General features: G+C 42.4%; 2 protein-coding genes across 4 annotated transcripts in view; one reads left to right on the forward strand and one right to left on the reverse strand.

Annotated features, from left to right (window-relative positions):
- LOC139550882 (serine/threonine-protein kinase N2-like) overlaps window positions 1-17576 on the reverse strand; it is a 54764-nt gene extending 37188 nt beyond the window's left edge. The window contains exon 1 of one of the 2 annotated variants that reach the window (XM_071362118.1): window positions 17243-17576. In XM_071362118.1, the coding sequence (XP_071218219.1) occupies window positions 17243-17263 (21 nt within the window). In that variant the 5' untranslated portion in view covers window positions 17264-17576. Of the gene's footprint in view, window positions 1-8323; window positions 8514-17242 lie in introns of those variants that run through there. The other variant, XM_071362116.1, reaches the window with a different exon arrangement.
- LOC139550881 (myosin-9-like) lies at window positions 201-5502 on the forward strand. Of its 2 annotated transcripts, none has more exons than XM_071362115.1 (2): window positions 201-5283; window positions 5442-5502. In XM_071362115.1, the coding sequence occupies exon 1, from the start codon at window positions 423-425 to the stop codon at window positions 3228-3230; it is 2808 nt and encodes a 935-aa protein (XP_071218216.1). In that variant the 5' UTR covers window positions 201-422; the 3' UTR covers window positions 3231-5283; window positions 5442-5502. The 2 variants fall into 2 exon arrangements, with proteins under 2 accessions (XP_071218216.1, XP_071218215.1); XM_071362114.1 differs by having other exon boundaries at window positions 201-4923; window positions 4976-5502.
- Window positions 17577-24277: the final 6701 nt, after the last annotated feature.

Here is a 24277-nt window from a genome sequence, read left to right on the forward strand (position 1 = left end):
TGAACAGCTAATAAGAGACTTTAAGATTACAATTCGTAAGGACTGGAAATAGTTGTGTATTTCAAGAGGCTGGTATTATGCATTTGTTCTTTCTATCTTAATGTATCGCTGGTATGTGTATTACTGGAAAAATATTCTTTGATACTTAAAAAAAATATATATAAAAATATATATATAAAAAAAGGGATATATATATATATATATATATATAGTTACAAAACATTAAGGGTCAGCGTACACCTATTAATTCTATTTTCACCTGTAAGTTAATAGTGTAATTGTTTGGTACGGTGTTTGTTCAAGCCTTTGTTACAAGCATTATACATGTTTATACCACGTACTAAGGTTTAAATTACAGTGAATTAGAGTATAAATTACCTACTCACTTATCCAAACCTTACCTAGAATTGATTTGATTTAGAATGTCAGAAAGAGGTAGTTTCACTAAAGGTGATAGAGATGGGGTAGGTCAAGTTGAGCAGCTGCAGCAACACCTCGCAAACTTCAAGCCTTCATCAGAACAAACAGAGCAGCAGGAAGAGGCCCAGACTGGTGTGGAGTCACTTCTGCCAGCGAATGATGATACAGAGGCTGCTAATGAGATATCACAACAAGAGCCACGAAAAGGTGAGAGGGTCCGCAGGTTAACTGAAAAGGGCAGAGAACTGCGCGACGAAAGGTGGAGACAGCTCGAACATCGTTTCAGGGTCAGCTATGAGAAGTGGAAGGCTCTGGTAAAGGAAGCAAAACAGTCACTGACAGGCTGTTGCTCTGAAGACCTACTAGAAGACCTCTTAAACAAGATTAGTCATACCTCTACAGAACTAAACCTTGTCTATGTAAATTTGCGTCAAATCGACATTCCCGACAACGATATAAGACGCAGAGTTGATACTTGTGAAGCAGTTACAATGTCTATTATCAAGACTGTAAGGTGTCATTTAAAAGGCAGGGAAGAAGGTCAAAGTAACCAGATAGAACTGAACTGGAAGGACAGCAATTCCTTGTGCGTGTCCGAACTCTCACATAAGTCAAGTCTCAACTATCAGCCCTCAAGTGCTTCCTCCCAGTCTCAAAGCAACTCAAAGGTCAACTCCAGACGCTCAAGCGTGTCATCTGTCAAAAGACAAGAGGCTGCGGCGGAAGTTGCTGCTAACCAAGCAGCTTTAGAAGTAATGGTTAAGCAAGAACGCCAACTAGAAGAGCTTCAGAGACTCGAAGATGAAGATAAGAAGAGGACAGCGGAGCAAGAAGCTGAGGCTGTGAAACGCAGCTTAGAAGAAGCTAGGCTGCGAGTCAAGTTAGAGGTAGAAAATGCTGCCAGACGAAGGACGCTAGAAGACAAGCGTAGAGAGTTAGAGCGCCTAGAAGTGCTCAAGAAACTAAATGCTGCCAAGGCGCGGATGCAAGTGTATGAGCAAGATGAAAACTCAGAGGACGAGAAGAGAGAACTACTCTCTAACTGCAAATCTGTGAAAGAAGTCATGCACAGAAGTGGGTCATTTCACAGTCTCTCACCACAACATGTTGTGACAAGCACACAACAAGAAGATGGCACCAAGACCATGTTCAGGTTACTAGCGGAATCAATCAGTGAAAGCCGCCTCCCCATACCAGAACCAGTAACATTCAATGGAGAACCACTCTCGTTCACTGACTGGAAGGTCTCTTTTCAGACTCTGATAGACAGGAAGAACATACCAGCAACTGAGAAGATATATTACTTAAGAAAATATGTCGGTGGGCCTGCCAAGAAAGCCATCGAAAGTTACTTTATGTTAGGAACAGAGTCAGCCTACCATGCTGCGTGGACCATTCTTGAAGAAAGGTACGGAAACAAATTCCTCATCGCCAAGTCCTTCAGAGATAAGCTCAATGCATGGCCTAAGATAGGATCCAAGGACAGTCTTGAACTTAGAGACCTTGTAGACTTTCTTCGCAGCTGTGAGGCTGCTATGTCTCAGAATAAGGGCCTGGAGGTGCTTAACGACTGTAATGAAAACCAAAAGATCCTCGCTAAACTTCCAGATTGGCTAACTTCAAGATGGAATAGAAAGGTCGTAGACATCTTAGAAGAAACTGAGACCTTTCCAAGCTTCAGTCAGTTTGTGAAGTTTCTCACGAGAGAAGCAAAGATCGCTTGTAATCCTGTAACATCCCTTCATGCTTTGCAATCAAGCGAAGATGGAAAACCTAAGACACCAAGGATTCAAAGCCCCGGAGCAAGGGTGTTAGCAACTAACTCTGATGAGAAAGATACTGTTACTAGTTGTGTCTTCTGTGAGATGTCAGGTCACAGTCTCCACAAATGCTGTAAGTTCATGGATAAGCCCACCACAGAGCGACAGAAGTTTGTTCAAGAGAATAAATTGTGCTTTGGCTGTTTAAGGCCTGGGCATCACTCGAAAGATTGTGATAACAGGAACACCTGCGACACGTGTCAGAGGAGGCATCCATCCTGCCTGCACGAAGATCGTACTAAAGAAAGGTTAAGGGATAGGAAGACAGAGCCCCCACAAGATAAGGGGACAAGAGCGTCAAGTGAGGCCATATCCAACAGAGTCGTAAGGGACATTAACAACACTCACACCTCCACAATCATTCCAGTATGGGTGTCAACCACAAGCGAGCCAGATCGTGAAGTTCTTGTGTATGCACTTCTTGACACCCAGAGCGACACCACCTTTATCCTTGAAGAGACAACAAACGCTCTCAATACAAGGAAGGAGCCAGTCCAACTGAAACTCTCTAGAATGGCTTCAAGGAATACCATTGTGCCCTGCCAGAAGCTGTCTGGTTTGCAGGTTAGAGGGTTTTACTTGGAGAAGAAAATCCCTCTGCCAACGACTTACTCGAGAGAGTTTATTCCTGCAAACAGAGATCATATTCCTACTCCAGAGACTGCAAGAGCATGGTCTCATCTTGAACACATTGCAGAGGAGATTGCTCCTCAACAGAGCTGTGATGTCGGTCTCTTAATTGGCTACAACTGCTCCCAGGCTCTCCTTCCAAGAGAAATTGTGTCTGGTAAGGAAAATCAGCCTTTTGCTCAGAGAACAGACCTTGGCTGGAGCATAGTCGGCCATGGAAATCCATGTATCGACCATGGCGACGCTATTGGAGTGAGTCATCGGGTTATCGTTAGACAGGTGATGCCAAGCCTTCAATCTTCTTCCAACGTCACAAATCAAAATCAAGTACACTATGTTAGTAGAACACGCGTAAGATAGGTAATCACAGCACTGGACATTATCAAGACGCTTGAATCCGACTTCAACGAGAGAACTGCAGAAGAGGACCTCATATCTCAAGAGGATATCCGGTTCCTGACAAAAATGAAAGCGGGAATCAGACGCAAGGACAATGGACATTATGAGATGCCGCTGCCGTTTAAGGAAGAAAGACCCAACCTGCCGAACAATAAAACATGTGCAGTTCACCGTCTCAAGTGCCTGGAAAGGAGGCTAAGGAGAGACAAGCAGTACTACAAGGACTACACAGCATTCATGGAAGAGACCATAGCTTGTGGAGATGCTGAGAAGGTCTCCAAAGAGGAAATTAACAAGCATCCAGCATGGTACATCCCGCACCATGGGGTTTATCACCCACAAAAGCCTGGGAAGATACGAGTCGTCTTTGACTGCTCAGCTAAGTTTCGAGAGACGTCCTTGAATGACCATCTCCTTACCGGTCCAGAGTTGACAAACACATTGCTGGGCGTCCCTTGTCGTTTTCGTAAGGGTCCAGTTGCAATCATGTGTGATGTAGAGCGCATGTTCCACCAGTTTCATGTGAAAGCAGAAGACCAAGATTATCTACGGTTCCTTTGGTGGGAGAACGGAGATCTAGAGTCTCAACCCTCAGTGTATCGTATGAAGGTCCATTTGTTCGGCGCAGCTTCATCTCCTGGTTGCGCAAACTATGGTCTCAAACATCTTGCTGCCGAAGAACGAGGAAGCTTCAGCGAGAGGTATATCCAGTTCATAGAAAGGAACTTTTATGTTGATGATGGGTTGATGAGCGTATCGTCTGAAGCTGAAGCGGCCCAGCTGGTGAAAGAAGCAAGAGAGCTTTGCAGCATCGGCAAACTCCGGTTGCACAAGTTTATCTCTAACAGCAAGGAAGTTATAGCCACAATTTCCAAGGAAGAACGTGCCGAGGGTGCCAAAGACCTGGATATGGCTCTGGGTGAACCACACATGGAGAGAGCGCTTGGTGTACTGTGGTGTGTCGCATCAGACGAGATCCAGTTTAGAGTAGTTGTCAAGGAACGCCCACTCACAAGAAGAGGAGTATTGTCTACAGTAGCCTCTGTATATGATCCGCTTGGGTTTGTGGCACCCTTTGTCCTGGCAGGGAAGCAGATCGTGCAGCAGATGTGTCGTGACAAGATCGACTGGGATGACCCCCTTCCAGATGACCTACGTTCCCAGTGGGAATTCTGGCTCCAATGTCTACAAATCTTGTCTGAAGTAAGGATTCAACGAGCCTACTTGCCATCAAGTTTCAAGGAGGTGCAGAGTTATGAGCTCCATCACTTCTCCGATGCTAGTACCTCAGGTTATGGAGAGTGCTCATACCTCAGAACAATCAACACAGACAGAAATGGAATAAAGACAGAAGAAACGCAAGGATTAATGACATTGTCATCTTGCAAGATGATACTGCACCACGCAACCAGTGGAAATTGGCAAAAGTTACAGAAGTGTACCCGAGACAGGATGGCCGGGTAAGAAGATTCAAGTTACTGATCAGCGACTCAACCCTGGATGAGAGAGGTAAACGCATCACCAAACCCACCTATCTGGAGAGGCCCATCCATAAGACAGTCACCCTCCTGGAAGCCGATCAAGAAACCTGCAGACCCCTTTCACAGAAATCACCGGTGATTGGTGGGAGTGTAACTGCCAGTTAGACTTACAGGTTATGTCGTTGTTTTGTGTTTGAATTGTGTAACTGACAGTTAGACTTACAGGTTATGTCGTTGTTTTGTGTTTGAATTGTTTACGTGTCCGCTGTGCGGGGAAATGATAAGAGAAGCGGAACTACGTAGCTAATAACTGTTGTAACGGGGATCCTTATTGTAGCAACACACTTTTGGAGGGAAGGCAATCCCGCGCTGTGTTAGCTAAGTTTTCATGTCATCGGGTGTAGTTCATAAAGTTTGAAGCGTATATGTTAGGATGGTAACGTTATAATAATTAAGGATGAAGCGTGAATTCATGCCAGGAATAATAAGTGTGAAGCTTGATTTCCTCCCTTCTGTAATAAGCAGCCAATGAGGTATTTTTCCTTTATTCATGTGTTTAATCTAATACTGTTATAGCGCCAGCTAAACTGTTTTTGTATGTAAGCACTTCAGAGTTATACCAAGCTAATAAGTCACTCGTAAGATAAGGTTGTAAGAGTGTGCTTAACTGTATTTTTCATTTACTTTATAGTTCTCACGGAAGGTGATAATTCTGACTAAATCTACAGAATAAAGCCGCCAGTTAAAATCAAGGAACGGTTGTGCTCGTGGTTACTGGAGGGAGCTACATTCAGACCCTTTACTCAATAGTTTGTTGAAGCACCTTTGACAGCGATTACAGCCTCGAGTATTCTTGGAAATGACGCTACAAGCTTAGCACACCTTTATTTGGGGAGTTTCTCCCATTCTTTTCTGTAGATTCTCTCAAGCACTGTCAGGTTGGATGGTGAGCGTCACTGCACGGTTATTTCAGGTCTCTCCAGAGATGTTCGATCAGGTTGAAGTCTGGGCTCTAGCTGGGCCACTCAAAGACAGTCAGAGGCTTGTCCCGAAGCCACTCCTGCGTTGTCTTGGCTTTATGCTTAGGGCATATGTCCTGAGCAGGTTTTCATCAAGGATCTCTCTGTACTTTGCTCCGTTCATCTTTCCCTCAAGCCTGACTAGTCTCCCAGTTCCTGCTGCTGAAAACCATCCCCACAGCATGATGCTGCCACCACCATGCTTCACCATAGGGATGATGCCAGGTTTCCTCCAGACTTCACGCTTGGCATTCAGGCTAAAGAGCTTTCTCATGGTCAGTCATTTAGGTGCCTTTTGGCAAACCCCAAGCAACTGTCATGTGCCTTTCACTGAGGAGTGGCTTCCGTCTGGCCACTCTACCATAAAGGCCTGATTGGTGGAGTGCTGCAGAGATTGTTGTCCTTCTGGAAGGTTCTCCCATCTCCAGAGCAACTCTGGAGCTCTGTCAGAGCGACCATCGTGTTCTTGGTCACCTCCCTGACCAAGGCCCTTCTCCCCTGATTGCTCAGTTTGGCCGGGCGGCCAGCTCTAGGAAGAGTCTTGGTGGTTCCAAGCTTCTTCCATTTAAGAATGATGGAGGCAACTGCGTTCTTGGGGACCGTCAATGTTGCAGAAATGTTTTAGTACCCTTCCCCACATCTGTGCCTCGATATAATCCTGTCTCGGAGCTCTACGGATAATTTCTTCGACCTCATGGATTGGTTTTTGCTCTCACATGCACTGTCAACTTTGGGACCTTATATAGACAGATTGATGAGATGTTTTATTTATTTAATCCATATTAGAATAAGGCTGTAATGTAACAAAATGTGGAAAAAGTCAGGGGTCTGAATACTTTCCAAATGTACTGTATATGGAGTCAGGAGGTCCCTCCAGCAACATAGACCCACCCAATTGGGAGCCAGGTCCACCCACTGGGGAGCCATGCCCAGCCCAGTTTTTCCCCACAAAAGGACTTTATTACAGACAGAAATACTCCTTAGTACTTTTCATTGTCCCCAGCAAAAGGTGCACCTGTGTAATGATCATGCTGTTTAATCAGCTTCTTGATAACCCACACCTGTCAGGTGGATGGATTACCTTGGCAAAGGAGAAATGCTCAGTAACCGGGATGTACACAAATTTGTGCTATTTTTTTTTAGAGAAATACACTTTTTGTGCGTATGGTACATTTCTGGGATCTTTTATTTCAGCTCATGAAAAATAGGACCAACACTTTACGTGTTTTGTTTATATGTTTGTTCAGTATATTTTAGACCTATATGAATCATACCTTTGGAAGCACATCTCATGAGTAGCAGACCCTTTTCCTTTCTTCCTGTTCCAATCAAATTAGCCTAAACCTACTGTCAAGTTACCAGGTTGTTAGCTAGCTAGGTAACATGACTGAACAACGTGGTTTGTTATCAAACCAATAATTAGTGACCCAGAATGACTTAAAAAATGGCCCACGACTTGGTTTTTTGAAATTATATAAATGCGCAAAAAAAGGCATCTCAGGTAATATGGGTCATATTACATTTTTTAGAGACAAGACATTTTTCTTTGCTGTAAAGGTGCAAGCATGCCTGTCGCGAAGCGGTGCTCCATTTTCCCTCTCTGACACTGGCTGCATGACAGTGAACTTGCAAAGTGTACTCAGACTGGTCTGTGCTCTTGGTTATAACAGGCGATGAAATGATATAATGTATCAACATTGTTTGCTTTGTGTGCTGCTCCAATGTAACAAATGTACAAATCTACTGAAAACTCATCAGGGTCTTGGTCTGCATCCCTGCTCGCCATCACGGCTGAATTATATATATTTTTAAACTGACGGGAGGAATAGACGCGCGTGAAAAGCGGACCGAGAGAAGCAGGTAAGGGCATGTAGGGGATGCGGTTGACTGATTACAGCTGCCACACCTGATATATGCATGAAAGTGAAGTGGATATTATTATCTATAAACAAACATCTATAAACATTTTATAATAGAAGCCAGCAGGTTCTTTATATCGGTAGGGCTGAAAGTCGGTAGTATCATATGAAACGGTACTACGGTATTCTAAAATGTTGGTATCAGAAGTATCATGACCTTTTGGTACCATGATATTACCGGGTACCGGTATACTGTGCAACACTAGCAAAATGTAATTAAAATTACGGAATTAAGTTGGCTAAATCAGAATGACCAACCAATAGGTAGGCTGTTGTTTCATGTGAATGGAGCTGTTGTAGACACTGGAAGGGGAGCGCAGGAAAATAGCCTCAATTAGCATTGCTACTTTAGCTAGCTAGTCGCAACAAAATGGAATATAACATTGCAGTTCGGAATGACACAATTTCATATATACAACAGCGAAAGACTTGCATCACTATACTGGGAACCTTCTATAAAATGCCATTTACATTAAAAAGGAAAGATTTGGTTGTACAAAAATAAAACTTCTTTAAAAAAAGAAATATATTTCAACTATCCGGCTATCCCCAAAAATATATTATTCGAATACTGAAATCATTTCAAGTGCCCATTCCTATATTTTACTATTCCTACACAAATCTATGTTCCTTACCATCACATCATCAATTTCCATCAACCTTGTCTCCATCACATCTGCAAAAGAAGCCCGTCCATGCATGTTCTGAAGTTCTGCTTTGTTCTTCCTCTCATCACAATAACATGAAGTAAAGTTCTCTCTTTTCTAAAACAGTTATCCTCTACAACAGCAACATGTCTGGGTGACTCAAAAGCAAAAGTAAGTTGGACACATACTCTCTCTGTCCAACCCTACCCACTCTCACAGACAGACAGACACACACACACACACACACACACAAACTGTCTGAGGGACAACAAAATCCTGCTTAGCCTCGCGCTCTGTGAGGTCACAGGAGACGAGAATGGGACCTAATCTCACTCCGGGGAGAGAGTTGAGTCTTAAAATAAACATTGGTTAAAAAAAAGAAAAAAAGACAGCGGTCCAATGGCCTCCCCCATGAAGCGACGTGTGAGGGAGTAGGAGGTGGCTTTGCAGTTGTGTACAGCTACATGTAAATGGCTTCTTGTAAGGTTAAGATTGGGAGCCTGGGAAAGAGTTCGTAACGTAATTTTTTGCCAAGGTCGTTTCCCAACGCAGTCTACAGCTTTTAGTACTGTTAATTGTTCGGTATATGGCTAATGAAAGAATCTTATCCACTACTTTGGTGGTGCAAGCAAGCACTGTTTTTCAACCAACAGCAAATGGAATAACGTAGAGCTATTGTATTTGTGTCAAAGTAGCCAACATTTATTTTGCCTAATTGATATGCTCTGATTGACCCAGTTAGAGTAAAAAACCCAGGCTTCGTGTGTGTTTGACATTAGAGTGCACAGTAGTTCCCTGTTTTGGCTGGCTAGTGGCTAAACCTTCTCCATCTTTAACTCCACCCTTTCCTCCCATAAAGGTGCTTTACAGAGGAAATATGCAATGCCTAGGCCTATAGTACATTCCAGTCCAGAGGGAGACAGGCTCCGCCTCCTTGTATGACTCATAGGTAAACAACTCAACTCCTGGAAGAGGTAAAAAGACAGCTCAACCCAATTGGTTTTTCCGTAACTCTGTTTGACTAGGCTACCCCTGAACACAATACAAAGACGCAGACCAGCCTTATTCTTCCCTCTAAGCAACAAAATAGCTAAGAAAATCTAACTGACTGAGGAGAACACTGAAATTGGACAGGCTTGCATAGGAGTTTTAATCATCGATTAAAAGCTTGTGTCCTTATTCCTTAATATGTTAGCTTAGCCTATTTCTCATGCACCTAAAATAATGTCACCTTAAAACATGCAGCGAAACCAAAGCTAACATAAAAATTATGAATTTCCACTATAAGCAGGCTAAATAGTTTTCAACTCAAATGCAAACAAAAGCACAATTCAATTTGAGGGACAATGGAAAAGTTGGTCAGGCTAACATGAACTTATGCCAAAAGCCTGACTTTAGAAACCAAGACTATTGGGATTATGGTAGAGCGCGATGGTACCCGTTTTTATTAATTAATTTATTTTTTAAATCCTGACTAACCTTGAACACCATTCAACCGTTACACAAAGTATTATCCTAAACCGGCTTCAACACATTTGGATTGGTAGCTGCATTTCAAACAGAAATGGCACATAGGCTACATCAGGTCAACAACCTCACCTCCAGGCCAGACTAAAGCATTTAAAAGACTGCAGTGCTTGGAAATTACGGTCCATCACAAATACATCGATGACAGGTGTAATTACAACCCTGGTCAGTTTAGAGAGATTCTCCGGTACTTTTGTATATTACTTTTTAGCCAGTAGTTCTGAAAGTAGCCAAAAGTGGTCCCCGATAAATGCATATGTCATCACATGTACAGTACCAGTCAAAAGTTACACCTACTCATTCAAGGGTTTCTCTTTATTTTGACTATTTTCTACATTGAAGAATAATAGTGAAGAAATCAAAATGATGAAATACACATCCCAAAAAAAGTGTGAAACAAACCCAAATATATTTTTGATTCTTCAAAGAAGTCACCCTTTGCCTTGACAGCTTTGCACACTCTTGGCATTCTCTCAACCAGCTTCACTTGGAATGCTTTTCCAACAGTCTTGAAGGAGTTCCCACATATGCTGAGCACTTGTTGGCTGCTTTTCCTTCACTCTGCGGTCCAACTCATCCCAAACCATCTCAATTGGGTTGAGGTCGGGTGATTGTGGAGGCCAGGTCATCTGATGCAGCACTCCATCACTCTAATTCTTGGTCAAATAGTCCTTACACAGCCTGGAGGTGTGTTGGGTCATTGCCCTGTCGAAAAACATATTGTCATCCCATCTGGTTTTCACTTAGTGGGACTGTGTATCACTGCAGAATGCTGTTGTAGCCATGCTGGTTAAGTGTGTCTTGAATTCTAAATAAATCACTGACAATGTCACCAGCAAAGCACCCCCACACCTCCTCCTCCATGCTTCACGGTGGGATCCACACATGCAGAGATCATCCGTTCACCTACTCTGCGTCTCACAAAGGCACGGCGGTTGGAACCAAAAATCTCAAAAATGGACTCATCAGACCAAAGGACAGATTTGCACCGGTCTGATGTCCATTGCCCAAGCAAGTCTCTTCTTCTTATTGGTGTCCTTTAGTAGTGGTTTATTTGCAGAAATTCGACCATGAAGGCCTGATTCACACAGTCTGCTCTGAACAGTTGATGTTGAGATGTGTCTGTTACTTGAAGCATTTATTTGGGCTGCAATCTGAGGCTGGTAACTCTAACAAACTTATCATCTGCAGCAGAGGTAACTCTGGGTCTTTCTTTCCTGTGGCGGTCCTGAGAGCCAGTTTCATCATAGCGCTTGATGGTTTTTGCCACTGCATTTACTGACCTTCATGTCTTAAAGTAATGATGGACTGTTAATTGAAATCAAATTGTATGTCACATGCGCCAAATACAAATACAACCTTACAGTGAACTGCTTACTTACAAGCACTTAACCAACAATGCAGTTAAGAAAAAAAACCGTAACAAATACTTAAAGAGCAGCAGTAAAATAACAATAGCGAGGATATACAGTTGAAGTCGGAAGTTTACATACACCTTAGCTAAATACATTTAAACTCAGTTTTTCACAATTCCTATTTATTTCAGCTTTTATTTATTTCATCACATTCCCAGTGGGTCAGAAGTTTACATACACTCAATTAGTATTTGGTAGCATTGCCTTTAAATTGTTTAACTTGGGTCGAACATTTCAGGTAGCCTTCCACAAGCTTCCCACAATAAGTTGGGTGAATTTTGTCCCATTCCTCCTGACAGAGCTTGTGTAACTGAGTCAGGTTTGTAGGCCTCCTTGCTCGCACACATTTTCTATAAGATTGAGGTCAGGGCTTTGTGATGGCCACTCCAAAACCTTGACTTTGTTGTTCTTAAGCCATTTTGCCACAACTTCGGAAGTATTCCTGGTGGTTATTGTCCATTTGGAAGACCCATTCACGACCAAGCTTTAACTTCCTGACTGATGTCTTGAGATGTTGCTTCAATATATCCACATAATTTTCCTCCCTCATGATGCCATCTATTTTGTGAAGTACACCAGTCCCTCCTGCAGCAAAGCACCCACACAACATGATACTGCCACCCCCATGCTTCACGGTTGGGATGGTGTTCTTCAGATTGCAAGTCTTCCCCTTTTTCCTCCAAACATAACGATGGTCACTATGTCCAAACAGTTCTATTTTTGTTTCATCAGACCAGAGGACATTTCTCCAAAAAGTACGATATTTGTACCCATGTGCCGTTGCAAACCATAGTCTGGCTTTTTTATGGCGGTTTTGGAGCAGTGGCTTCTTCCTTGCTGAGCGGCCTTTCAGGTTATGTCGATATAGGACTCGTTTTACTGTGGATATATATACTTCTGTACTGGTTTCCCCCAGCGCTGTTGTTTTGGGATTGATTTGCACATTTCTCACCAAAGTACGTTCATCTCTAGGAGACACAACGCGTCTCCTTCCTGAGCAATATGATGGCTGAGTGGTCCCATGGTGTTTATACTTGCGTACTATTGTTTGTACAGATGAACGTGTTTTTTTCCTGAGGTCTTGGCTGATTTGTTTTGATTTTCCCATGAAAGCAAAGAGGCACTGAGTTTGAAGGCAGGCCTTGAAATACATACACAGGTACACCTCCAATTGACTCAAATGATGTCAATTAGCCTATCTGAGGCTTCTAAAGCCATGACATCATTTTCTGGAATTTCCAAGCTGTTTAAAGGCACAGTCAACTTAGTGTATGTAAACTTCTGGCCCACTGGAATTGTGATAGAGTGAATTATAAGTGAAATAATCTGTCTGTAAACAATTGTTGGAAAAATTACTTGTGTCATGCACAAAGTAGATGTCCTAACCAACTGTATAAAGGGGTACCAGTACAAAGTCAATGTGCAGGGGTTACTGGTTAGTCAAGGTAATTGAGGTAATATGTACATGTAGGTAGAGTTATTAAAATGACTATGCATAGATAATAACAGAATAGCGGCAGCGTAAAAGAGGGGGGGGTGCTTAGATTAGATGTTCAGGAGTCTTAAGGCTTGGGGGGGTAGAACCTGTTAAGAAGCCTGGATGGCAGGAAGCTTGGCCCCAGTGATGTACTCGGCCGTACGCACTACCCTCTGTCGTGCCTTGCGGTCGGAAGTCTTGCAGTTGCCATACCAGACAGTGATTCAACCAGTCAGGATGCTCTTGATGGTGTGGCTGTAGAACCTTTTGAGGGTCTGAGGACCCATGCCAAATCTTTTGGGGCGTGCTCGGTCCTCTTTTCCTGTAGTCCACAATCATCTCCTTTGTCTTGAACATGGTGAGGGAAGAGGATGTTGTCTTGGCACCACACGGCCAGGTCTCTGACCTCCTCCCTATCGGCTGTCCACTGTTGTGTCACCTACCACTGTTGTGTCATCAGCAAACTTAATGATGGTGCTGGAGTCGTGCCTGGCCGTGCAGTCATGAGTGAACAGGGAGTACAGGACGGGACTGAGCACGCACCCGAGGGGCCCCGTGTTGAGGATCAGCGTGGGAGATGTGCTGTTACCTACCCTTACCACCTGGGGGCAGCCCGTCAGAAAGTCCAGAATCCAGTTGCAGAGGGAGGTGTTTAGTCCCAGGGTCCTTAGCTTAGTGATGAGCTTTGAGGGCACTATGAAGCTGGTTGAGAGACTGCCAAGAGTGTGCAAAGCTGTGGCTTTGCACACAGGGTGGCTACTTTGAAGAATCTAAAATATATTTTTTATTTGTTTGACACTTTTTTGGTTCCTACATGATTCCATAGTTTTGATGTCTTCACTATTATTCTACAATGTAGAAAATAGTACAAAATAAAGAACAACCCTTGAATGAGTAGGTGTGTCCAAACTTTTGACTGGTACTGTATGTGCAGATATGCACACCACGTCATTGCTCTCTCTCTGCTGTGTGTGCGCATCTTGCTAGCTGTCACTCAAATGGCGAGGGGCTGAAGCTCATTGGCTGAAACTCTAAGTGCTAGGGAGCTGGCCCAAGTCGGGGAACATTTTGGGAAAATGGCACCGCACAGCTTCTAGAAAACCGCCGCTTTCCAACTAGGGAATTCATGGCTAATTGAGGTAAGACAGCAATTCTGCTTATTGACTATACACATATAAACTACACACAGACACATTAAGCCCAAAGCGGGAGGTTTGTCATCAAGGTTCCGGTACATGTCTAACTGGATGTGTTGCTCTTACATCACAAGCCAAACTGTGCAGTGATACCTGGGAACAGTGCATGGTTCGCCTGTCTTTCTTGGCAGGATTACAACAAGACACAAACTACTGATGAGCAAGAGGTTGTGGGCCATAGTTTATTGGCAATAACACAACTTCGTCACTCCTACACATGCACTAGTTACAGTGCATTCGTAAAGTATTCAGACCCCCTCATCAATATACATACAATAACCTATAATGACAAAGCAAAAACTGGTTTTGAAAATTTTGCAAATGTATAAAAAACCTTAAAAAAAAAAATGAAATATCACATTTACATAAGTATTCAGACCCTTTACTCAGTACTTTGTTGAAGAACCTTTGGCAGTGATTACATCCAAGAAGATTCGAGGCTATGACGCTACAAGCTTGGCACACCTGTATTTGGGGAATTTCTCCCATAGATCCTCAAGCTCTGTCAGGTTGGATTGGGAGCATTGCTGCACAGCTATTTTCAGGTCTCTTCGATCGGGTTCAAGTCCGGGCTCTCACTGGGCCACTCAAGAACTTGTCCCGAAGCCACTCCTGTTTTGTCTTGGCTGTGTGCTTAGGGTTGTTGTCCTGTTGGAAGGTGAACCTTCGCCCCAGTCTGAGGTCCTGAGCGCTCTGGAGCAGGTTTTCATCAAGGATCTCTCTGTACATTGTTCCGTTCATCTTCGCCTTGATCCTGACTAGTCTCCTAGTACCTGCCGCTGAAAAACATCCCCACAGCACGATGCTGCCACCATGCTTCACCGTAGGGATGGCGCCAGATTTCCTCCAAACATGATACTTGGCATTCAGGCCAGAGTTCAATCTTGATTTCATCAGACCAGAGAATATTGTTTCTCATGGTCTGAGAGTCCTTTAGGTGCCTTTTGGTAGAGTGTTAATGAGCCATTTGTAAATTTTTCTCTCAGCTTTTGTTATTTTCTCTAGATTGGCGAGAGAACATTTCATTTGAGTACTTTTATTGTCAATGTCATATGTTTGCTATCATTGGGCCACTATTGTACCCAAAGTGCCCCCAAATACATTGTTTTGCTGCTGTAAACTCATTAACTTGTTGCATTTCTCCAATCAAAGGGTGATGTTGACCATTTTTTATTCATGACAGATTTTTTTTAAATCCCAGATTATTTAAATTTCTTTATATTCCCCTTATGATCATAAATTGCAATCCATTTTTATTTATTTTTCTATGGTTATCATGTAAGACTAACTTTACCTAACCCATGCATGCCCTGCTACCTGCTGGTGCTGCTAATGCCAGTTCCTGTTCTTCTATTGATGGCCTACTAACACAGACACTGATCAGATCACACTCTACCATAAAGGCCTGATTATTGGAATGCTGCAGAGAAGGGAGAACCTTCAGAAGGACAACCATCTCCACAGAGGAACTCCGGAGCTCAGTCAGAGTGACAATCGGGTTCCTGGTCACCTGCCTGACTAAGGCCCTTCTCCGCCGATTGCTCAGTTTGGCCGGGCAGCCAGCTCTAGGAAGAGTCTTGGTGGTTCCAAACTTCTTCCATTTAAGAATGATAGAGGCCACTATGTTCTTGGGGACCTTCAATGCTGCACATTTTTTTGGGGTACCCTTCCCCAGATCTGTGCCTCGACAAAATCCTGTCTCAGAGCTCTATGCACAATTCCTTTGACCTCATGGATTAGTTTTTGCTCCTTCATGCACTGTCAACTGTGGAACCTTATGTAGACCGGTGTGCCTTCCAAATCATGTCCAATCAATATACATTTACCACAGATGGACTCCAATCAAGTTGTAGAAACATTTCAAGGATGATCAATGGAAATGGAATGCACCTGGGCTCAATTTAGAGTATTATAGCAAAGCATCTGAATATTTATGTAAATAAGATGTATATATATATATATACAATAAATTGCTTTGTCATTATGGGGTATTTTGTGTAGATTGATTATTATTATTATTTGCTATATATATATATATATATATTTTAGAATGAGGCTGTAACAAAATGTGGAAAAAGTCAAGGGGTCTGAATACTTTCCGAATAGACTATTTTGTTTAGTGGCCGATAGCAGCATAATTAACATGACAAATACAAGAGCCTTCCACTCACTGTCCAAACAATCTCAGCCGTCACCCATTTAAGAATACGAGTCTTGTGAAATCATGTCTGCAAAGACTTGTCTGCATTCATGGGTGCTGCTGGGTGGGTACAAATAAGGTTCCAAACAGTGTACCAGCTTCAATCTAATTATAGAGACCGCAAACAAAGGCAACATTTTCACAGGTTAATGTCCTCAAATGTAAATGTTTAGGAGAGAGTTAATTAGGTTATGTTGGGGTACCATACAAAGTTACTAAATTGCATGGTCAGATAACATCATTATGCTTCAAGGCTACATTGTTGTTTGATGGACATGTATCCTTTTTTCCGATACAAATGGGCAGATTTGACAGGTGACGTCATCCCAGGGACAGTAGTGGTGACCACAACCTTTCTTCTGACTAATTTGTTACAGTTCAGAGGCGAAAAATAGATTGAAACATGCAACTTTCTAATTTATTTTCAGTCAGCCACTTGTGAGGTTTCGAAATGTTGCATTGTATGATTAGCTCCAAATTCAATCATGTTTAAGAATGCTTAGCTAACATTTAGGATTTGCATGCCTATAACGTTACTTGAGACATTATTTTCAACTACGTTAAATCTAGGCTCCAACCAAGTAAAACATGTTTCTTTTAATAGACACCTTTGGGCTTTACCACGCGCCCACTTGACTCAAGTGTGTCACTGTTTACAAAGGAGTTTAAAATGGAACATTACTTTTACCGTCTCGGTTTAAAATGGGATTTGAAATGGAAAATGTTATTCCAATTCGTTCTAAACAATTTTGTTTACCAAAATGTAAAAAAACCATTTTACTATCATAATATATTTTACATTTATTTTAGGACATTTAAATAATCTATAGCAGATGAATTCAGTAGTTCAGATGTTGCGTGCTCAAGTGCACAATAATGCAAAACTGGATTTTTTTCCCCCTAATTGTTTTCCAGGCCTCAATCCATAATTCCCAGTCCTTCGGGAAAGGGTGGATAAATCCCTCAGAAATTTATAAAACTCAAGATTTGAACCTACTGCGACTGTTCGATAGAATAAAGTTAGTCTACTAAATTGGAAAACGCGCATTACAACTTTACGCGTTTATTGTAACAGTTGTCAACTTTTCCTACCTGCACGGAATCGGCGGCCATCTTGGCTTTCGACTTTTGAATCAAACTCTACGGAGAGAGGGGAGGTGGAACTCCAAAAACAGTCTTGTTTTGAGTTTCCCTCTCGTGCGACAAAAATAACTTATTCGGTGACCAAACCATCGGTCATCTTGGAAATACTTGACTTTCCATGCCTTTCTTTGAATCCTTGTGTCTTTTTTCGATTAGGCCAAGGCACGAAAAGTTGTTCTATAGTCCACATAAGTGAAGCAGCACCATAAATCTGTCCCACTGCTTTGGGAGAGAGCAGCGGTGGTTTGTGTGGAAATACATCAGCGTCCGCCCATAGGAGCTATGCACTCACTCAACCCATAGCCCACTCTCGCGGCCAGATTATAGTCACACTCTCTCACGTGATCATACATTTCACACACGAACCCCGCAATCCCATGTAAAAAATGTTTATGGAATAGTTTAACAATTCTAGGACTAGATTAAAACGATGAAGATTATGAGCAGGAGGTTATACTATGATATAGTAGCTGAAAATAGTGCAGGAAACTTCAATGACATCATCTTCCTAATTTTATTATAGGATACCAAATATAAAAAGCAGCAGTAGTATAGTGATAGCCTACAGGGGTTCCCAAACTTTTTCACTCAGGGCCCCCCTATTTCTATGGGCACAAGCACTGTTCTTGATACAAGCTGTTCACACCCCTCTTGTTGGTGGAGACCATTTTGCAGGTTTAAAGTTTACTTCCTGCAATTCTACACATTTTGTCATGGGGCCCAAAGAAAATATAGCAGTTTTAAATCAACATTTCTTGCAATTCTATACATTTTGCCATGTCTAATGTGTATTCATGTGATATTTGAGTGACAAAAAAATTACAACAATATCTATGGGCTAAAAAAAAATACATGAAAGCGTTAGTTGATCTGAACATTTCTGACAAGTTAGAAATAGCTCTCTAAGGTCTACAATAACTAACATGACAAGATTAACTGATGATGCTCTGCAATTTCGAAATTGCACCTTCTGCATTCTACTATTACAACTTAAAGCCGTAATGAGTTTCCCCGCGCCCCCTCTACCGATCCCTTGCAGTTTGGGAATCACTGGCCTAATACATTGTAGTAGTACAGTAGTAGTAGTTGCAGAGAATAACTATCATGATTGTAACCAAATCTGTCCAGTTGCTGATGCCAATCTAAAATAGCTGTCAACTGACTGCACTTGATACCAATGGCACCACGCTGTCCATGTGCAGGCAGGCCTTCTACAGAAATGGCCCCAACAAGATAAAGAATCAAGTCATGTCCATTATACAATAGTCCATGTGTAAAGTTCTGAACATCTGCGCCCTGTTCAATAATATCCGTCATAACCTGAGACACTGGGATGTTGGTCTGGCCCCAGTGTATTATGTAAGGCTGTGCTGAACTCTACCTCTCGCTTAGGTGAGACGTCATGCATAGACGTCAATGGAATGTGGGAGAGTGTTCCATAGTGTGTGCCCATTACCCATTACCCAAAATCAACTAAGCTTCTGATAACCTGAAATGTGATCTTTTCAATCCAACAATACTACAGTAGTTCATGGGTTTGATGTGGTAATAGGTTGGTTTCAAGTATGGGTAGTAGTGAACTAAACTCAGCAAAAAAAGAAACGTCCCTTTTTCAGGACCCTGTCTTTCAAAGATAATTCGTAAAAACCCAAATAACTTCACAGATCGTCATTGTAAAGGGTTTAAACACTGTTTCCCATGCTTGTTCAATGAACCATAAACAATTAATGAACATGCACCTGTGGAACGGTTGTTAAGACACAAACAGCTTACAGACGGTAGGCAATTAAGGTCACAGTTATGAAAACTTAGGACACTAAAGAGGCCTTTCTACTGACTCTGAAAAACACCAAAAGAAAGATGCCCAGGGTCCCTGCTCATCTGCGTGAATGTGCATTAGGCATGCTGCAAGGAGGCATGAGGACTGCAGATGTGGCCAGGGCAATAAATTGCAATGTCCCTACTGTGAGACGCCTAAGACAGCGCTACAGGGAGACAGGACGGGCAGCTGATCTTCCTCGCAGTGGCAGACCACGTGTAACAACACCTGCACAGGATCGGTACATCCGAACATCACACTTGTGGGACAGGTACAGGATGGAAACAGCAACTGCCCGAGTTACACCAGGAACGCACAAGTGCTCAGACTGTCCGCAACACGCTGAGAGAGGCTGGACTGAGGGCTTGTAGGCCTGTTGTAAGGCAGGTCCTCACCAGACATCACCGGCAACAATGTTGCCTATGGGCACAAACCCATCGTCGCTGGACCAGACAGGACTGGCAAAAAGTGCTCTTCACTAGCGAGTCGTGGTTTTGTCTCACCAGGGGTGATGGTCGGATTCACGTTTATCGTCGAAGGAATGGGCATTACACCGAGGCCTGTACTCTGGAGCGGGATCGATTTGGAGGTGGAGGGTCCGTCATGGTCTGGGGCGGTGTGTCACAGCATCATCTGGCTGAGCTTGTTGTCATTGCAGGCAAACTCAACGCTGTGTGTTACAGGGAAGACATCCTCCTCCCTCATATGGTACCCTTCCTGCAAGCTCATCCTGACATGACCCTCCAGCATGACAAAGCCACCAGCTGTACTGCTCGTTCTGTGCGTGATTTCCTGCAAGACAGGAATGTCACTGTTCTGCCATGGCCAGCGAAGAGCCCGGATCTCAATCCCATTGAGCACGTCTGGGACCTGTTGGATCGGAGGGTGAGGGCTAGAGCCATTCCCCACAGAAATGTCCGGGAACTTGCAGGTGCCTTGGTGGGAGAGTGGGGTAACATCTCACAGCAAGAACTGGCAAATCTGGTGCAGTCCATGAGGAGGAGATGCACTGCAGGACTTAATGCAGCTGGTGGCCACACCAGATACTGACTGTTACTTTGATTTTTACCCCCCCCTTTGTTCAGGGACACTATTCCATTTCTGTTAGTCACATGTCTGTGGAACTTGTTCAGTTTATGTCTCAGTTGTTGAGTTTCTGTCTCAGTTGTTGAATCTTATGTTCATACAAATATTTGCACATGTTTAGTTTGGTGAAAATAAACGCAGTTGACAGTGAGAGGACGTTTCTTTTTTTGCTGAGTTTACATATATTTAACTACATCAAATCTTGGTAGTGTTTTCAGTAGTTAATGACTTGTTTTACCATGTAGCGGTGTAGTTAACTACTGGAACTACATATTAGACAACTTTTTTTGCAAAAGGAAAATAAAATATGGGTGAAGTAGGCAATAATGATTTATTTTCGGCATCAGACCTCCGTAATTCTCACTTGAAACATTGTTTTTGTGTTTAATAGGCTAAATTACACACTGTTAACATTTGGCCCCAGAGTGATCTGTCTTGGAATTTGTAGTCTGTGAGATTTCAGATTTAGATATCATGTTTCACAAAGTAGTTTGGATGTAGTGAACGTAAACTATATATTTCTTAAGGGTAGCAATTAGTGTAGCTTAACTTCTTCAAGTGTAACGTAATTGGTACCTTGGTAAACTATATTTTAAGAGTTGCTTCCCCAACACTGTTGGTTTCCTGCTTCTGTATCATCACCAGTACATAAGAAAGTTGTTACACTATATAGCCTTCATTACAGGTCCTGGATCAGTTTGGTCATCTTACAGATGAAGAGATCCAATCTCATGAAGTAGGTCTCAGATCAGTCTGGGAGGGCTTGGACAGAGGGCAGGGAAACCCTTTTTATTGGGTCACAGTGACAAGTACAGGAAGTTGTTGATGGGATTAATAGGAGATTGGTTCAGTAACTGATGACGAGCATGAGATTACCTGGGCCTGGCTGGGTAAAGCTTGGTGAGACACCGATTAAACAGTGTGCATCAGGCAGCCCTGGGACTGTGACTTACCCTTTTCTTCTAACAGAGAAGTTGATGTATACTTGTTGCCATTCTTTTCCTCAGTTTGGAAACCCCCATGTCATTTGGTCTCAATCTGCTTTTTTCAGGAAGAGGTATCACCTAGCCTGATCCATGTCTTTTCATTTACAGTGGCCAAGTGTTCATTTGCTGTTTCCATAACACACACACACATCACCATGGGCTGGATAATGTCACCCATAGATGTCTCCACTCCAGGCGGGTGAAGACACAAATTAGCCAATGAGCTCCCTCCATAGTACAGCGAGAACAGCAGCCAACATTTTCAGTGTCGATCAATGTACTAACAAATAATTAAATAAAAAGCATGCAGTAATTGGCAATTCATTTTTTTTTTATAAGACAACAAAAACATGGGAATGACAAAATGATAACAAAAACATGGTGAGGTTGACATTCGAACAGATACTACACAGAGAGAGAGAGAGAGAGAGAGACTGCCCTCGCAGTGATTTTTTGTTGGTTAGGGAGGAAGGAAAAATAGGCTGAGTAACCAAAACTACAGGAGTAGCCTCTGTATAACATAGACCTTAAAGGGGCACTTCACCACTTTAACCTCACATTCATTATACAGTAGACGTTGGAAGTTTACATACACCATAGCCAAATACATTTAAACTCAGTTTTCCACAAATCCTATTTAATCCTAGTAAAAATTCCCTGTCTTCGGTCAGTTAGGATCACCACTTCATTTTAAAAATGTGAAATGTCAGAATAATAGTAGAGAATGATTTATTTCATCACATTCCCAGTGGGTCAGAAGTTTACATACACTCAATTAGTATTTCGTAGCATTGCCTTTAAATTGTTTCACTTGGGTCAAACGTTTTGGGTAGCCTTCCACAAGCTTGCCACAATAAGTTGGGTGAATTTTGGCCCATTCCTCCTGACAGAGCTGGTGTAACTGAGTCAGGTTTGTAGGACCTCCTTGCTCGCACATGCTTTTTCAGTTCTGCCCACACATTTTCTATAGGATTGAGGTCAGGGCTTTGTGATGGCCACTCCAATACCTTGACTTTGTTGTCCTTAAGCCATTTTGCCACAACTTTGGAAGTATGCTTGGGGTCATTGTCCATTTGGAAGACCCATTTGCGACCAAGCTTTAACTTCCTGACTGATGTCTTGAGATGTTGCTTCAATATATCCACATAATTTTCCTCCCTCATGATGCCATCTATTTTGTGAAGTGCACCAGTCCCTCCTGCAGCAAAGCACCCCCACAACATGATACTGCCACCCCCATGCTTCATGGTTGGGATGGTGTTCATCGGCTTGCAAGCATCCCCCTTTTTCCTCCAAACATAACAATGGTCATTATGGCCAAACAGTTCTATTTCTGTTTCATCAGACCAGAGGACATTTCTCCAAAAAGTACAATCTTTGTCCCCATGTGCAGTTGCAAGCCAGTCTGGCTCTTTTGGAGCAGTGGCTTCTTCCTTGCTGAGCGGCCTTTCAGGTTATGTCGATATAGGACTCGTTTTACTGTGGATTTAGATACTTTTGTACCTGTTTCCTCCAGCATCTTCACAAGCTGTTGTTCTGGGATTGATTTGCACATTTCGCACCAAAATACATTCATCTCTAGGAGACAGAACGCATCTCCTTCCTGAGCGATATGACGGCTGCGTTGTCCCATGGTATTTATACTTGCTTACTATTGTTTGTACAGATGAACGTGGTACCTTCAGGCATTTGGAAATTTCTCCCAAGGATGTACCAGACTTGTGGCGGTCTACAATTAGTTTTCTGAGGTCTTGGCTGATTTATTTTGATTTTCAAATTTGGTCAAGCAAAGAGGCACTGAGTTTGAAGGTAGGCCTTGAAATATATCCATAGGTACACCTCCAATTGACTCAAATGATGTCAATTAGCCTGTCAGAAGCTTCTAAAGCCATGACATAATTTTATGGAATTTTCCAAGCTGTTTAAAGGCACAGTCAACTTAGTGTATGTAAACTTCTGACCCACTGGAATTGTGATGCAGTGAATAATAAGTGAAATAATCTGTAAACAATTGTTGGAAAAATGACTTGTGTCATGCACAAAGTAGATGTCCTAACCAACTCGACAAAACTATAGTTTGTTAACAAGAAATTTGTGGAGTGGTTGAAAAACGAGCTTTAATGACTCCAACCTAAGTGTATGTAAACTTCCGACGTTAACTGTATGCCATTTAGCAGATGCTTTTATCCAGAGTTCTCATTCACCATACCAGTGTCTGAAATCAGCATGTTTCTACAAAAAGATGACTGAGAGAATGACTCCTGATGATGTCACATGGTGAAGTGCCCCTTTAATAACATGAGAACACAAGCCATGTTTAGTTTTTACTGCCTGCCTACCATCCCAACATCACAATTTACCTCAGGAGATTCAATCTCTCTTTTATAATCCACTGTGGGAAAAAAAATCCCTTTTCTTTTTCGTACTTCTGCTGTCTCAAAGTCTGGGCTAGGGCTTGATTAATTAAGGGCTGTTCTAGTGCTCCGGCACTGCAGTCACTGGCTGGGCTGAGTTTCAGAGATGATCTGATCAGTGTCTGTATTAGTAGGCCATCAATAGAAGAACAGGAACTGACATTAGCAGCACCAGCAGTTAGCAGTGCACGCATGGGTTAGGTAAAGTTAGTCTTACATGATAACCATAGAAACATAAATGAAAATGGATTGCAACTCATCATCCTAAAGGGGAATATAAAGAAATTAAAATAATCAAGAATAATAAAATAAAAAAATCTGTCATGAATAAAAAAATGGTCAACGTCACCCTTTGTTTGGAGAAATGCAACAAGGGAATGAGTTTACAGCAGCAAAACAATGGATTTGGGGGCACTTTGGGTTCAATAGTGGCCCAATGATAGCAAACATATGATATATTGACAATAAAAGCACTCAAATGAAAAATGGTCCCTCGCCAATCTAGAGAAAATAACAAAAGCAGAGAGAAAAATGTACAAATGGCTCATTAACTAAACGTGTTATACCAAATCTGAAATCATAGCAAGTCCTCTTGAAATAAAATAACCGTTTGAGCCAGATGTATTGAAATTAGTAATATGTACAGCAGCTGAATGAAATTAGTAATATGTACAGCAGC

Source organism: Salvelinus alpinus, chromosome 23, assembly GCF_045679555.1.
Source record: "Salvelinus alpinus chromosome 23, SLU_Salpinus.1, whole genome shotgun sequence".
NCBI classification, from domain to species: domain Eukaryota; kingdom Metazoa; phylum Chordata; class Actinopteri; order Salmoniformes; family Salmonidae; genus Salvelinus; species Salvelinus alpinus.

Bases quoted from the DNA above. Each gene is read 5' to 3' on its own strand.
- LOC139550881 (XM_071362115.1), top strand. From the start codon at position 423: ATGTCAGAAAGAGGTAGTTTCACTAAAGGTGATAGAGATGGGGTAGGT.